The sequence below is a fragment of the Ipomoea triloba genome, chromosome 1, assembly GCF_003576645.1.
Source record: "Ipomoea triloba cultivar NCNSP0323 chromosome 1, ASM357664v1".
NCBI classification, from domain to species: Eukaryota; Viridiplantae; Streptophyta; class Magnoliopsida; order Solanales; family Convolvulaceae; genus Ipomoea; species Ipomoea triloba.
In genome coordinates, this window is record NC_044916.1 from 20896739 (window position 1) to 20914368 (window position 17630).

Genomic DNA, 17630 nt, shown 5'->3' on the forward strand with positions numbered 1-17630 from the left:
GAGAAAAAGTAATACATTTTTCATAATAAGTAGTGTTGACAAGTGCCCCTTACTAATACTTTTGAGGAAAAAAGTAATACTTTTAAATTAAAATGTAAAAGTATTGTATTTTCTCTTAAAAGTATTACATTAAGTAACAAAAATTTTATTCCTGATTAGTATTACATTTGAGCATATAAGTATGACATTTGTGCATATAAATGCTACAATTACATATTGACCCGACCCGACCCGACCCGTCTCATGGTGAGACTCTCTCACACAAGTTTTTGCCTTTGTTCAAACCTCAATTCACCCAAGATCTGTTTCTCATTAACTTGAATATTGGTCTCTTTCTTTTGCTATTTTTTTCACTCAATCTCATCCCAACATTTCCTTCCTTTTTTCCAACGCTATTAATATTTTCCTCCTCTTGTGTCTCGTCTGAATCCTCTCTGTCATTGGATTGAAGATCCTTCAAAACTCCATATCTTGACCATTCTCCATTTGCGTTAGCTTGTCTTGCTTCTGATTGTTAGTATTTCCTTTTCTTATTCCATACTCATTCACCTAATTTTCCTTCTTCTCTTGCCCATATAGTCAGTGTGTATTCTTTAGGGCCAACATCCATGGTCCAAAGCTATCTGTAATCTCCGGCCTGACTTCATCAACCTTATTGTTTCCCTCTTCATCATCTGAAATCAAGTCCTGATTTTCGATATCTTCCACCATGTCCCACACATCTTGTAGTATATTCTTTTAAGATTTCATTTGTTGCATTCACTAGTACAAAAAAATCCATACGTTACATCTGTAAAAGTGTTTTCGCTACACTTCTACAAGTGTAGCCTATGGTACTTGAAAGGGTAGGCTTTCCGCGGCACCGGTAAACCGGTGCCGTGGAAAGCATTTAATTTTCTTTTTTTTTTTTAATTAAATACTTTCCACGACACCTGTAGCGGAGTAGGTTCTATTAATATATATTATATTAAGTACTTTCCGCGGCACCTGCTCCGCTACAGGTGCCGCGGAAAGATTTTTTATTTTTTATTTTAATTACTTTACGTGGCACCCGCTCCCGCGTGAATTTTTATTTTTTAAATATTATAATTAAAATTACAAATTACTCAATTTTTTGTATTTAAAACCTGTGCAGCTGTACAGAATTTTTCAAACCCACCAAATCAACATCAAAATTTATAAAAACTAATAACAACAAATTAAACCTATATCTATCTATTCACAATGATATTTTCAAACCAACACCAATGACTAATTTCAAATTAACGAACACAAATAAAAATTTTCAAACAAACACAAATAACTAATTTTAAACCAACATAACTATTTCAAACCAACACAAACATCATCACAATATACTTCACAATTAATAATAAAAAACACAACATGCATCGCAGTAGCTATATATCAATTAATAACAATAGAGATAATAATGTTTATAAAACGAAATAAAGTTTAAACGCACTCTTCTAGAAAATATTTTGCCCACAAGTCCACAACTCTCGAACTTCTTCTACTTCGTTCATATAGTATGTGGTTTCTTCCAATGCCTACAAAACAAATTAATTAATCAAATTAGTCAACATATTAATTTATAAATTATAATTTAACTATACATATATATAGCTCTATTTAAATTACGTACCGTATCTAAACGATCAACCATTAAATACTTGGTAACGATATCATACATATATCGCATTGTAAAGTATCAACATTCAACACCTCCGGGTTGTTGTTGACAGTATAAAATATTGATATATATATTAGTTCATGTTAATAGCATATTAAAACCATAAAAAATTAAAAAAAAAAAATTAAGGTTAGTATATATCATATATACAAAAACTTTAATTTTTACTTTATACCTTGCATTTCTTCCAAGTCATACTTCTAAGACCTCGTCCATTTGTTGGAACGGATCGAAATGCCCTATATTAATAATATAATAAACACTTATATCAATTTATAAATAACATAATAACATTTGATATACATATATTAATAATAATAAAGTTTTTACTTACATATTCACATTAGGTTTGACTTCAAGGGTGCGCTCACATTTCAAAGGATCAAATACATACACCGTTTTTTTATGATATGCAAATCACGATCAATAACCAATGATTTCTACATTTACAAATATATATATTAAAATTCTAATATTAAAGACTTCAAATAAAGTTCTAAGTTATATAAAATAGTATAATAAAAGACTTACTGATTATGATACGGTGCCAATATGAATTGTTGATCCTTATGTGCGTCCATAACATGAATCAAATATGATGTAACGGCTTCACAATAGATGTCACTCCATACTGCTTACACAGCTTATTCAAAAACCTAAAAAATAACAAATCAACCAATTTCAATAAGCATAAATAGCAAATGTATATATTCTCAAATTTTTACAATCACAACACGGGCACGATATAAAATCCTCCGCCTTTTTACTTTTATTTTCTTTAGCATATTGTATGAACTCTTGAACCCCTTGTATATATTTGACTGTAGTGTGTTTCTCATGCATCCAACTCCGATCCATATCTGTCAATTGATAATACTATGAAGATCAGATATGGATACTCGATTATGGATGCATTTAGAAACGATATATACCTAGTTTAATTTATAACTAACTAATCCAAATCAATCTAATTCATCAAAATACTTAACTTATCAAATTGAGTCTAGCTAATTCATCAAATTATTAATATCTCTAAATACATATTTAATCAAGTACCTAATTCATCAAAATATATACCTAGCTAACTAATAATAATGTTTCTAAATACCTATTTAATCAAGTCTCTAATTTATCAAAATACTAATTTTCATAAAATATATTGTGCAATCATAAATATGAAAAATAAATCTTAAAAATAAATTTAAAAATGTATGCAATATTAATGGTCATTTTGTTAACTAATACGAAATACTGATTTATGTAATATCAAGAACTACCTTGTAGGGACCCTTGAAATAATTTTAAAATATTGTTATGTTTCAAGGCCCACACATCATTTTTCATGTATATTCTTTATCTTCTACATACATAAACATAATAATTAGCCCAAATGCTATGCCAAAATCTTCAATTTAGGTCAATGTATTCACACTTTAATTTGAAAATGTGTATAAACTATCCACATATTTGGGATAAAAAAGTACAATTTATATAAACCACATATTTAATTAGATTCATGTGTATTTATATACAATTCCAAAAATTTAAATAAATAATTCAAAATAAATAAACATACATCATTTTTCATGTATATTCTTTATCTTCTACATACATAAACATAATAAACATACATCATTTTACGCGGCACTGTAACCCCTCGCTTTTTCTGACAAAGTTAAGGTTCGAGAATATTGATGTAAAATTTTTTAAGCTATGACGTTTAAGAGAAGACTGTTCGGTGCTCGAAATAATTTTTTAGGATTAGTTATCGATAAGCTGCGAACTACGTACCGGTCACGAACCGAGAAAATTTTAAGGATATAGATTCAGTTCGAATTTTCTAGAATTTGGATTTTTAAGTATTATACGATTAAGCCTGAATTTCTAGTTAGTTCAAGAAAAATTTCAAATGGACTGTAAGGGATAAGTTGTTACGGACTCTGTACCTATATTTAGCGGAATACCGAAAAATTCCCAAACTTGGTGATTTACGACGGGAATATTTTTAGGATAATTTTGATATTAGAATTTTCCCGAATTAAGTTATAATCCTCCGAATATTCATCTGATTTAAGCATAAACTGGCCAATTAGATTTGAGATCTTGTAAGGACTTCATGGAGTGTTGACATGTGGCAAGTAAATCTAAGTTGGATTGAGCAATTAATGAGGCATTAATGGAAGTATGGCCTAGTTGCACTTGTTACTTGTAGTTCAAGAACAAAATCACACCAAGATCACCTATCTCTCTCTCATTTTCGGATTTTACACTTAGAGAAAGAAGAAGAGAAATAATTTTAGTCTTCCATTGTGATCAAGGAGCACCAAAATATTTTTCTTACTCAAGAATTAAGTGGGCTTTGGATTCGAGGGAAGATCTAACACTTCTACGGTTCTAGAAATCTTTTATTGAGGTAAGGAATCCCTTAAGTTGGCCCAATCACTTGAAGGTAGACAATTGCTAGGAAATTACATGATTAGGAATTTTTACATGAAAATTATGTGCTATGTTATAGATCTAAAAGTTGGCTCAAATCCTCTACCTTGATTTTTGGTAAATTTACTAGGCATGTCCATAGGTAATTTATGCATGTATATGTTGTACTTATGCCCATATAGACTTATACTTGTGAAAATAGTGAAAAGAAATAAGGATAGTCTCTGGCAGTAACTTCCGAGATTTACTGGGAAAAATTGGTAAGGTATTTTGATCCTATTTTTTTTAGACATGTATTTCTATAAGTGTAGAACCCGCATATAAAATTTCATAATGATCGGAGTAGTATAAGTACGGTTTTCGAATTTTTTTCCAAAACTGGTCCAGAGAGAAAAACTCTGGACAGCACACTGCCAAGGGCAAAAATGTAATTTTCTGTGTTTATTCGTGGATCAAAATGACCAAAACTTTTTATGGACATCAAGTACTATAAGTTGGGGTTCTACCATAAAAATTTCAAGTGAAAAAGAGTTCGGGAACTATTTTTACCGGCTCAATCTTTCGGACTGCGCCAAGCTGAAATTTTCTGAAAAAGAATGTTTAGAAACAATTTTGACAAATATTATTTTTGTGCATTATATTAACGTGGAAAATAATTATGTTTTGAACATTATTGTGACTCCTGTACTTGAATTTCTGTGATATGACTAACACTAACTTAAGTGTGTGGGTTGGGGAAATATACTTGAGTAAGTATATTGGTTATGGAGTCGTGTAATAATACTTAATGAATGTGAGGGAGTCTGTATGATTAATCGGTACTGCAAAGCGAAGTTCCTTCGCTGAGTGAAATGGTGAGGGGTCTGTACGATTAATCTATACTGCAGAGCGAAGTCTATTCGCTGAGCGAACATGTGAGGATTTTGTATGATTAATTCATACTGCAGAGCGAAGTCTATTCGCTGAGTGTTGTGTGACAGGAAGGTGGGTGTTGCGTACCCCACGTGTGAATTAACGAGTGGGTGTTGTGTACCCCACGTGTGAATTAACGAGTGGGTGTTGTGTACCCCACGTGTGAATTAACGGTTGGGTTATGTGAGAGCTAACTGTCGGGTGTCTTGAACAGTAGTGTGGGTGTTGTGTACCCCACGTGTGAATTAATGGCTGTGTTATGTGCCGGAGTTACCGACATAATGTGAAATTGTTTGTTGTTAGATTGCTTGCAGGTAGACTGCGATTGTTGGGTAATGTTTATCTTACTGTATTTATTATTGATGATTGTTTTCGAAAACCTTTGTTTACTTTCGAGTGACCATGGATCCNGTTTACTTTCGAGTGACCATGGATCCCCTTACTTAGCCGTCGTGCTAACTACACTTCGTTGTGTCATTTATTAGATGCAGTCTAGCGTGGGCCCATATGGCCGATGAGCTCTGAATAGGATGGGAGTCGAGGTTGAAGATTACTCTATCCTAGAATAGACACTCTGGAAGGATTATTTCCATATGTACATATCTGGATATTGATATGGTTATTTGAGGTGGTAAGTTTAGCCTTAGCGTTTAGGTATAGGAAAGATACCTAAGCGTGGCGGTAACACCCAGTTTTCTGCTGGTTAGACGCTTCCACAATGTATTATATTTTAAGGATTTTGTAATAAATCCAAGATGTGAAAATTGGGGTGTTACAGGCACCCTCTAGGAACGGGTGCCACGTAAAGTAAAATAATATTTTATTATTTTACTTTGCACGACACCTGATATCTGCAAGTGCCGCGTAAAGTTTCGGATCAATTTTTTAATTTATTTTTTAAATTTATTTTTGAGAATATGATCACTTTTGTAGTAGTGGTTTGCAGTACATTCCCATTATCGTTCTCTGGCCTTGATTCACCAGTATTCATTTCCATCATCATTCCCGTCAGCTCCTGGTTCTCTGCTTGATCTTAGGCTTCTTCGAGCTACGATCCAATTGGTTGTGTTCCTCCAGTTGTCGTGTATTGGCATTCGTATTCTAGAGCATTCTAGAGAGAGCGCTTTGTATTTATCCCACAAGCTGCTCCTTGAAGTGGTTGTTTAGCCAACGAGTAGTACACTTCCCTCCCTTTTTGTTCACTTTTGCAAACCAAAGCAACGTTGTTGCATACTTTGGTCCAAAATTCAAAATTTTTATTTTTTTAAATAATGATTCAAACTAGTCGTATTAAATTTGTAATTCACTTTTTATTTTTGGACTAGTAGTATTAAATTTTAATTTTTTCAAAAAAATAATTTAAAATATATATTATTTAAATTCAATTTTTATATTTTAAATTAAGGGTCCGTTTCGAAACTCAAAAAATGACTTTTAGAAGGTCTTTTTTAGATGTTCCCGTGTTTGGGTATTTAAGGAAAATAAAGTCAAAGTAAAATATTCATTATGGTCAAGGGAAAAAAGGTCCAATTTAGCATAAAATTTCTTCCTAAATTTTTAATTCGAAGATATTTTATTATTTTCCTGTATTTATCTTCTCTCTCATATCTTTTCATGCTAGTTTCCAGATTATTATTATCACACACAACCACAACCACCAACTCCACTGCCACCACACCAACACGACCACCACCACAAAATCGCCACACAACCATGAACCACCATCACCATCACCACCACTACCACTACCACCACCACCACCACACAACCACAACGTAACCCCACCACCACCACACCACCACCACCACCACCACTTATTATTATTGTTATTGTTGTTGTTGTTGTTGTTGTTGTTGTTATTTTTATTATTTTGTAACAAATAATATGTTCATTTTCAGGAAAATAAACCAAATAGAAAAAATAAATGTAATTTCTTAACTTTCAGCCAAACAGTAAAATATAGTTTTCTTATCTTTAGTCAAACATTAGAAAATTAAATTATTTTTCAAAAAAGAGTCATTTTCTATAAATAATTTTTCGGAAAACATTTTTTAGGTTTTCAAATGGACCCTAAAGTACACATTATAATTAAATATAATAAGTTTTTACATTTGATGTTTTTAATTAGATTATAAATATAAATTGTAATTATTATTATTATTATTATTATTATTATTATTATTATTATTATTATTATTATTATTATTATTATCGCCCGTGCGTTGCACGGAATGGATATGTTATAATATTTTAAGAATATTTGGATCGATATACAATTATATAAATTGTAACATCGAATATTATATAGCGCAATTAATGAAATTGGTTGGATGATTATGTTTTCTGATGTTTTCCTAGCTTGAATTAGAGCAAATAATTGTCCAATTATCCGTGCGATGACATCGAATATTATATAGTGCAATTTATTTTTTATTATATATTTAGATATTAAAAATAAAGATGAAATTATAAAAAAAATTCTAATATTGAACTTATACATTTATTTGATTATAAGATTAGTGCAAAAGTATTACACAATTAATTAAATAATATATGACTTGTTTGTTTACAATTATCATAAAATATCGATATGTAATATGACTTATGTAATTATATTATCTATATCTACTATACTAATAAGAGCCAAAGAGAGTTAGGCCTAAAATGGGTAGAAAAAATGGTGGTCAAATTATTTAATAAAATGGATGGTTCAGATGAATTATTTAATCAAATAGATATGGTTAAGATAATTCAGATTAATATTATTAATAGAGATTACCTAATTTAACCTTACTTTTATGATTATCCGTTAAGTTTTCTGTTAAATATTTTCTTTTCCGTTAATATTCCGTTAATTTTTAACTTACCCATTAATTTCTATAAGAAAGGTCTTAGATTCGAACCTCATCTCAATCAAATTTGACATAATTAAGTTTCTCACTCTATTTTACTCTTATTAAATTAAATAAATTAGTAGCTATAACAAAAAATGATACATATGTATTTCTTTAATTTAGAATTATGTGTCTACAATACCTTTATTTGAAAAAATTATTCATTATCAAAAAATTAAATTAAATAAGAGAAATAATTTCATTAGTTATATTGTCTTTATTTTCTCTCATGCAAAGATTCTTTACATTCAAATTTATCAATTGATATTCATTACATTGTCCATTATCTTATTTTTACAATATCTTGTACGTAGTAATTGAATATCAAAGTTATAGTACAAAATAATGTTGTATATTTATTTACCAAGTATTTTATTAATACTATGAAAAAAATTAAAATAATTTGAAGCTAATTATATTAACTACTTGGAATTGGTTGACAAAGAGAGTACTCAAATAATAACCCAACAAATTGAAGCAGAATCACTCTATTTTACTCTTATTGAATTAAATAAATTAGTAGTTGCACCAAAAAATGATACATGTGTATTTCTTTAATACCATGAAAAAAATAAAAAAGAATAGTTTGAAACCAATCATATTAACTACTTGGGAGATTTGTTGACAATGAAAGTACTCAAATAACCCATTACCCAGCAAATTGAAGCGAGAAACTACCTTTTAATATCTTTGGAATACATAATATTTTAAATTTTCAAATTTTTATTAATTAATTTAATCTTTTTTCTTAAAGTAGTGATTTCTTTATCCACAATAACTCATTCAACAATAATGGTTGAACCAAATGAACCCCAAGCAGAACTTCTAAAGGAAAGTCCATAGCTCCTATATCATAATCTCATTGCATGACGTTGTCATCTATGCTACCAACAATATCCGAATTGCAAATAACACACTACCAACAAAAAGGAAAAGAACAAATAGTAAAGATGAAGATAATAACAATGTTACTCAAAAGAGAATTAAGAACACTTAGAAAAATTCAAATTAAAAGTAGTATTTATTTATACTATCATTTTTAGACCAAATATTTAGACTATTGATTTTACAAGGTTGCAAACATTTATTTTAGTAATATTTATAATGAATTTTCTATATTATCTTGGATTCATATACTTTGAGTTAGATATTTAGATAAAAAAATTCGACATTCAATTACACATGTATAAACTTCTCCTATATAATCTTGCATTGATATACTTTCAAATATTTATTTAAATATAAACATTGGGCATTAACCCATTCGCGCAATGGGCGTATAAAACTAGTATATTAATAAGAGCCAAAGAGAGTTAGGTCTAAAATAGGAAGAAAAAATGGCGGTCAAATTATTTAATCAAATGGATGGTTCAGATTGTTTAGATTTATATTTTTCCTTGAGATTTCCTAATTTATCCTTAATTATATGATTATCCGTTAAGTTTTCCGTTAAATATTCTCTTCTCCGTTAATATTCCGTTAACTTTTAACTTACCCATTAATTTCTATAAGAAAGGTCTTAGGTTCGAAACTCATCTCAATCAAATTTGACATAATTAAGTTCTTCATTCTATTTTACTCTTATTAAATTAAATAAATTAGTAGCTACAACAAAAAATGATACATATGTATTTCTTTAATTTAGAATTATGTGTCTACAATACCTTTATTTGAAAAAATTATTCATTATCAAAAAATTAAATTAAATAAGAGAAATAATTAAATTAGTTATATTGTCTTTATTTTCTCTCATGCAAAGATTCTTTACATTCAAATTTATCAATTAATATTCATTACATTGTCCATTATCTTATTTTTACAATATCTTGTAATTAAATATCAAAGTTATAATACAAAATAATGTTATATATTTATTTGCCAAGTATTTTATTAATACCATGAAAAAAAATTTAAAAAAAAAATAATTTGAAGCTAATTATATTAACTACTTGGGGATTGGTTGACAAAGAGAGTACTCAAATAACCCAACAAATTGAAACGGAATCACTCTATTTTACTCTTATTGAATTAGATAAATTAATAGTTACAACAAAAAATGATACATGTGGATTTCTTTAATTTATAATTATGTGTCTACAATGCCTTTATTTAAAAAAAAATATTCCTAGGTCTTAGACAGGGGATCCGCTTTCTCCGTATTTATTCATTCTCTGTGCGGAGGGGCTTTCCCATCTTCTTACTCGGTGTGTTCAGAATAAATCTCTTTCGGCTTGTTCTGTTGCTCGTGGGGCTCCTGGTATTTCACATCTTTTCTTCGCTGACGATAGTTTGATTTTTTTCAAGGCTACGCTTGGGGAAGCACAAGTAGTGCGGAATTGCCTTGTGAATTATGAGAAGATATCAGGTCAATCTGTCAACTTTGATAAGTCATGTGTGATTTTTAGTAGAAATGTTGGGGGCCAGGAAGCTACATTGGTGTCAGCTAGGCTTGGAGTGAGTTGTGTTGATTCAATTGGAAAATATTTGGGCTTGCCACTCGGTGTAGATAGTGTTGGCAAATGGATTAATTTGGCAGCAGCCACATTGGTTAGGCAAGTTGCAAAGTTTGATCAAGAATGTTAGGCAAGTCCAAGAGTTAGGCACCTACAAAGTTTGAACAAAAATATTTATTGTTTGGTCCCTACATTTTAGGCTAACTACAAAATGACCCCAATTTCTCAACTATAAATAGGGAGGTCATTTGCCATTCTTGTCATCCCAAATCATTCTATTCTTCCCTCATATACTAGAGATATTAGAGAGTTTGTTGAGTGTATTTCTCCTTCCTAGCAAGAGAGAATTATCCTTGTTTTCTCCTTGTTAGTTAGAGAGTGGTTGTAACTCCTATTTTCTCATAGTGAAATTCTTCTACCCTTGCCCGTGGTTTTTACCCTAATTTGTTTAGGGGTTTTCCACGTAAAATCTGTGCCTCATTTATTTTTCTTTCTCAAATTATTGTTGCAATCTGATCTATCCCACTTCCGCGGGCGCAACAGATAGGAATAAGAAGGAGGTTCTTAGTTTTATTGAAACAAGCAAAGAGTTGGTGGTTGGAATAAGAGGATTCTATCCAGGGCCGGTAAGGAAATTTTATTGAAGAGTGTGGCTCAGGCTCTTCCAACTTATACTATGAGTGTCTACTATCTTCCCATTACTTTTTGTCTGAACCTTGAGAGGATTATGAATAAGTTTTGGTGCGAGTCTAAGCCTAATGGAGGTGGGGGAATTCATTGGCTCTCATGGTCTTGCATGCATGTGTGTCCCTAAAAAATATGGTGGTCTGGGTTTCAAATGGTTGCATGAGTTTATTCTCGCCCTTTTAGCAAAGCAAGGCTGGCGATTTATGTTAAATCCAGACTCGATGGTGGCGAAGGTTTTTAAAGCTCGGTACTTCCCCAATTGTTCCTTTTTACATGCAAAGCTAGGAGCTAATCCCAGTTATGTTTGGAGGTCTATTCTGTCAGCTCAAGGTGTTCTTCAGAAGGGTTGTTTTAGGCGGATTGGTAATGGGAGGTGTACTAGCATTTGGGATACACCGTGGTTACCTGATAAGGATGCTCCATATATTCTTACCCCACGTTCTGAACAGCCAGGGACGGACCCAGGATTACACGATGGGGGGGGCCGATCAGCTGATGTCGTGGCATACACTGCTCTATAAAATACTCATTTAATATATACTAACATAAATCATTACTCTTTTCTTTAAAAAAAATAATAAATCATTACATTACAAATCTACTAAAATTTAGAACGTCTCTCTTGCATATCACGGAAATCATCTATAATTGAATCTATACTAAATTGTTTTGCAATTTGTTTTTCAATGTACACTAACAAACAATCATTAAGAAATTGATCACCCATCTTGTTACGGAGTGTAGTCTTGACTATTTTCATGGCAGAAAATGATCGTTCTGTAGTAGCTGTAGATACGGGAAGCGTGAGGATGAGAGTTACTATTCTGAAGACAAGAGGAAAGATGTCCAACTTTCTAGTTTTCACCAACCATTGACAGAGATCAGAAATGCTTTCTAGTGCTTTAAAATCATGAAGTTGTTTCACATGTTCAAAATGTTCAAGTTGCATTCTTAATTGTAAAATCTCATAATCTGCAAAGTCTTGTGGGTAAAACTTCTCTACCAACTTGCAAATGTCATCAATTCTGAATGCTAAACGCATTTCTTTTGGATCAAGGGATGAACTAAGAATAATTAATTCCATTGCTTTATCATCAAACCTATTGTTCAACTCTTGCAATTGAGAATCAATAACCGCATTAAAAATATCAACTTTGTAATGATGTCCAATTGTTAATTCATCTTGTTGATGTCTAGCCCTTCCTCTTCTTGCAATATATTGAGCATCAAAATCTGGTACAGTTATATTGACATTCTCACAAAAAGACTTCACACTTGAAACTAGTTCATCCCATCCATTATCTCTTAATTTTTGAATAAGCAATTTAGTAGATGTCACAAGATGCATTGCATTCAATATATCTTGAGTTTGGAGTTGCAAAGCTTGGCAGAGCATATTAGAAATCTCTAGAACTTTTTTCATGAGGTGCATAATGAATACAAATTCAAAAGAAGTCATTACCTCATAAGCTGCATCGGCATCTCCACGGTGAGTAGGTGTAGTTCCATCTTCAATAATGTTTAGTAAAACTTCACATGTTGCACTAAACATTCTCATCAAACTTGATATGGATTTCAAATGAGAACTCCAACGAGTATCACCTGGCCGTTGTAAAGAACCAATTTGGTTAAGACCCTTCCCACTTTCAAGCTCATCAATACTAAGCAAATGAGCAATATTTGAGGCATGAACAGCTTTTAACTGGTCGTTGCGCTTACATGAAGCCCCAACAACATTAATAATGGAGTTCAAATGAGTGAAAAAATGATGAATAGGGATGACTTCCTTTGAAGAAGCTACTAATGCCAATTGCAATCGATGTGCAAAACAATGAATATAATAAGCATAAGGGCATTTATCCAAGATTAAAGCTTTCAATCCATTCCATTCTCCACGCATGTTACTTGCACCATCATAACCTTGTCCTCGAATATTTTGAACATCAAGATTATGATGAGATAAGATAGAAAAGATACATTCTTTCAATGTTGATGCAATAGTGTCCTTAACATGAACAACTCCAAAAAATCGCTCTTGTATAAACCCATCTCTATCAACAAATCTCAAGACAATAGACATTTGTTCCTTCTTTGATTCATCTCGAGCTTCATCAACAATGATACAAAATTTTGCATCACCAATTTCTTCTCGGATAGCACTTTTTACTTTAGTTGCCAACACTTGCAAAATTTGTTTTTGTATTCTTGGTGATGTGTATGTTGCATTTCGTGGGGCTTTATCAAGAACTTTTGTTACTTCATCATTAAAAGAGGCAATGATACCCAATAGCTCTAAAAAGTTTCCACGATTTGTTGATGTTATTGACTCATCATCACCTCTAAAAGAACATCCTTGAGATGCAAGCCATCTCGTTGCCTCAATTACAGTTCTCAATCGAAGTCTATTTTCAACTACTTCTTGAGATGTGAATTTCTCAATATGTTGTGCAATGTGTGATTGTTGGTTCATGAGATCCGCACAAGCTTTCTCGGCATCTCGATGAGGGGAGGTGAGATCTTTCCCAATATGTGCTAAAAATGAGCAATTTTTTCCATCTCTAACTTTCTTCCATGATCGAAAACCATTGATTGTAAAAGCATGCAATCCGGAAGGCCCCTCTTGAGTATGAAATAAATAACATGGTAGACAAAATGCTGCATCTTTACTAGGAGAATATTCTAGCCAAGAAGGGTATAATTTAAACCAAGATGCTTGAAAACTACGAGCATGCTTTTCTCCCGATTTTGGATACTTTGAAAGCAAACATTGATATGGGCCAGCCTTAATATAAGCTCTCCTAATTTCATCACGCTTGTCAATAGGACACTTCCATATTGGCAGTCGCAATCCCGGATCACGTTCTAATGCTTGAATGTCAAAGTTCTCATTGATTTCAATTCTTTGAGATTTTTCAGGACGACTCTCAGAATTCAATTGATCAATACTTGTAGATGAATTTACTTGAGATGTTGAATCTTCAGAATTTTTTCTTTTAAAAAAGTTATCTATCCTTTGTGTCTTTTTCGTTATAGGATCTATAGTTCAATCTTCCTGTGTTCACAAATCAGAAATCACAAATATTCACAAATCACAATATTAATAATTTGGTAAGTCAATTAAACAATTAAATTATCCAAGTCAATTAAACATTAAAATAATTAAATATATAATGCTACTATAATTACAAAAAAATATTTTATTTTTTAAACTATTTACAATTTCGTGTTTTTCTTTTTAAACTAACCAAGTTCAATATGTCTTAAATCTGAATACAATTCCATGTATTATGTATATGCTTTCAACTTCCTTAGTTCCTTCTCTCTTTTTTTTTTCAACATATTTATTAATTTATGCAATTATGCAATTACGATTTCAAAATTCAAACAAGTGTTCTCAAAATTCAACAACTATTTACAATACTAATTCTATAATACTACCCCTAATAAATTTATAAATTCATTCTTCTACAATTCTACAAAATATATAAGAATACAAATTTACAAAGTAATTATTCAGAGCTACAAGAAAATAAAAAAAATTACCAGATTTATTGTTGAAGAAGAACAGAAAATTGATGATTTGAAGATGATGAAACTCAGGAGTCCAAAAAGAGTGACTCTGTAAATGAAACCAGGAGTGAGCTTGCTTAATTTCTTTAGTGTTCAAATCTTCAATTACTCTTCTGAGTGGAGCACTGGAGCCGGTGGAGGAAAGTAGACAACAAGTGATTTCAACTTTCAACATTTGCAAATAAAATAAAATAATAATAATAATAAAACAAAAGCTAGTGGGTTTCAACTTTCAAAAAAAACAAAAGTACTCCATACTTCCTGCAACTCTTTGGCTTTTTCTAAACTAATGACAAATTTTTTTTATGGACTTAAGAGTTAAGAAGGGCGGAGGGGGGGGCAGGGAAATATGTTGGGGGGGGCCAAGTGGCCAACTGGCCAAGAATATATATAATATATATATACAGTATAATAGTAAAAAAAAAAAATTTGGGGGGGGCCAAGGCCCCCTAACTAACAACATAGGTCCGTCCCTGGAACAGCACGGCTTGGCTACAGTTTCGGCTCTTATTGATCCTATATTAGCTGACTGGGATATTCCTCTACTCGGAGATGTTTTGTACCAGAGATATTGAGTTGATTATGAAAATCCCCCTCTCCCTCTCTTTCCATGATCAATGGTGTTGGAGGGATGATTTGCGTGGTGTGTACGCTGTGAAACATGGGTACAAGCTGCTTACGGGGTATGCCACCAATCTAAATTCTCAGTTTACTGCTTGGCCAAGGTTATGGAAGCTTGGTTTACCTCTTAAAATTCTTAACTTTGTATGGACGTGTACGACGCTTTCTTGTAGAGGTGTTAATATTGATATTCTATGTCCACTGTACAGGCTTCATCCTGAGACTCCAGTGCATATTTTTCGCCACTGCCAGTACACATGCGATTTATGGGATAATTATTCAGCTTTGCCAATTACTGCTTTGGATGATACTTTTGAAGGGTGGCTCTCATGCGTTCTTTCTGGTCATGATGAGCAGCTCATACATGCTTGTGTGGCTTTATGCTATTCTATATGGATGAACAGAAATGATATGGTCTTTAATCACAAAGCTTGGTCGACGAATGAGGTGATGAGGATGACTACTCTTTTCCTTAATGAATGGAACAGTCCTTTGATCAATAATGTAGAGCCGGCTGATCCTAATATTAGACATCATAATTCTTTTGTGCAGGAGAATGGCAGTGTTCATATTCATGTAGATGCTGCAGTTTTTTCGGATAAAGTGGAGGGTTTTATCTCGGCGATAGTCCATGATGGTGATAGACGATTTCTTGGGGCTAGAAGTGACTCGGTTAGATGCTTGCATGACCCTATTTTAGCAGAGGCTACGACTGTTAAAGAGGCTCTCTCTTGGGCTAAGGATTGTGGATGGCAAAAACTAGTTATCTATTCAGACTGTCAGCTTGTTTGCACAATGTTGAGAACTTCTTCACCGAATCTTTCTTATACTGGTTATGTTCTCCGTGATTGTTTAAGTCTTAAACGGCATTTTGTTTATGTGTCGTTTCAGTTTGTCCCTAGATCAGCAAATACGTTGGCTCATGCTTTGGCTAGAGCTACAACGTCTGGTCCGAGTACTTGGTTTACTACTTATCCTACTTGTATTCAACATTTGCTTATTCATGATTAATACAGTTCTGTTTTGATTTTCAAAAAAAAAAAATATTCCTTATCAATAAATTAAATAAGAAAAATAATTTCATTAGTTATATTGTGTTTATTTTCTCTAATGCAAAGATTCTGTAATTCAAATTCATCAATTGATATTCATTACATTGTTCATTATGTTCTTTTTACACTACATTGTAATTAAAAATCAAAGTTATAATACAAAATAATAAAATATATTTATTTTTCAAGTATTTTATTAATACCATGAAAAAAATAAAAAAGAATAGTTTGAAACCAATCATATTAACTACTTGGGAGATTTGTTGACAATGAAAGTATTCAAATAACCCATTACCCAGCAAATTGAAGCGAGAAACTACCTTTTAATATCTTTGGAATACATCATATTTAAAATTTTCAAATTTTTACTAATTTATTTTATCTTTTTCCTTAAACTAGGGATTTCTTTATCCACAATAACTCATTCAACAATAATGGTTGAACCAAATGAATCCCAGGCAGAACACCTAAAGGAAAGTCCATAGCTCCTATATCATAATCTCATTACATGACGGTGTCATCTATGTTACCAACAATAACCCAATTGCAAATAACACACTACCAACAAAAAGGAAGAGAACAAATAGTAAAGATGAAGACAATGACAATGTTACTCAAAAGAGAATTAAGAATACTTAGAAAAAATCAAACTAAAAGTAGTAATTTATTTAGACTATCATTTTTAGACCAAATATTTAGACTATCGATTTTACAAAGTTGCAAACATTTATTTTAGTGACAATTATAATGAATTTCCTATATTATCTTGGATTCATATACTTTGAGTTACATATTTAAATTAAAAAATTCGACATTCAATTACCTATGTAGAAACTTCTCCTATATAATCTTGCATTAATATACTTTCAAATATTTATTTAAATATAAACATTGGGCATTAACACATTCGCGCAATGCGTGTGTAGAACTAGTTACTAAAATAAATATGAGAAAAATGGAAAATAATTTAATTATATTATATTATGTAATATGATCAATGTTTAGCTTAATTACCATAATAATTATTAGACAATTATTATTAGTCAATTACACTAATATATGTGCAATTATACTTTTATACCTTAATAAGTATATTCATTTTCATAGTATCGCATTTAATTTTTCTTCCTCATCCATATTTGAATAAATTAATTGTAATTATTATAAAAAATATATAACAACCCATGTTTAATTAATTTTTTAAAGTTTAAATAACTTAAAGTTTTCAAAAGGAAAGTGTAATTAATTTTTTTTTAAAGTTTTTAAATAATTTTCAATCAATTTTCATTTAATAAGTAATATCCTTTTACTT

The 17630-nt window shown here is 31.3% G+C and overlaps 2 protein-coding genes across 2 annotated transcripts; one reads left to right on the forward strand and one right to left on the reverse strand.

Annotated features, from left to right (window-relative positions):
* Nucleotides 1-11573: 11573 nt before the first annotated feature.
* Nucleotides 11574-14966, reverse strand: LOC115998772. The gene is made up of 2 exons (XM_031238431.1): nucleotides 14619-14966; nucleotides 11574-12677 (listed from the first exon to the last, which is right to left on the reverse strand). Exons 1-2 carry the CDS (start codon nucleotides 14818-14820, stop codon nucleotides 11677-11679), a joined length of 1203 nt encoding a protein of 400 aa, XP_031094291.1. The 5' UTR covers nucleotides 14821-14966; the 3' UTR covers nucleotides 11574-11676.
* Nucleotides 14967-15197: 231 nt separating this feature from the next.
* LOC116010303 lies at nucleotides 15198-16277 on the forward strand. Its single transcript, XM_031249656.1, has one exon. The coding sequence runs from the start codon at nucleotides 15198-15200 to the stop codon at nucleotides 16275-16277; it is 1080 nt and encodes a 359-aa protein (XP_031105516.1).
* Nucleotides 16278-17630: the final 1353 nt, after the last annotated feature.

Excerpts from the sequence above, each read along its gene's own strand:
- LOC115998772 (XM_031238431.1), bottom strand. The coding sequence starts at position 14,820 with ATGTTGAAAGTTGAAATCACTTGTTGTCTACTTTCCTCCACCGGCTCC. Across the intron at positions 12,678-14,618 it reads CTTCTTCAACAATAAATCTG|GTGATACTCGTTGGAGTTCT; the intron begins GTAATTTTTTTT and ends TACAACGGCCAG.
- LOC116010303 (XM_031249656.1), top strand. The coding sequence starts at position 15,198 with ATGTTTTGTACCAGAGATATTGAGTTGATTATGAAAATCCCCCTCTCC.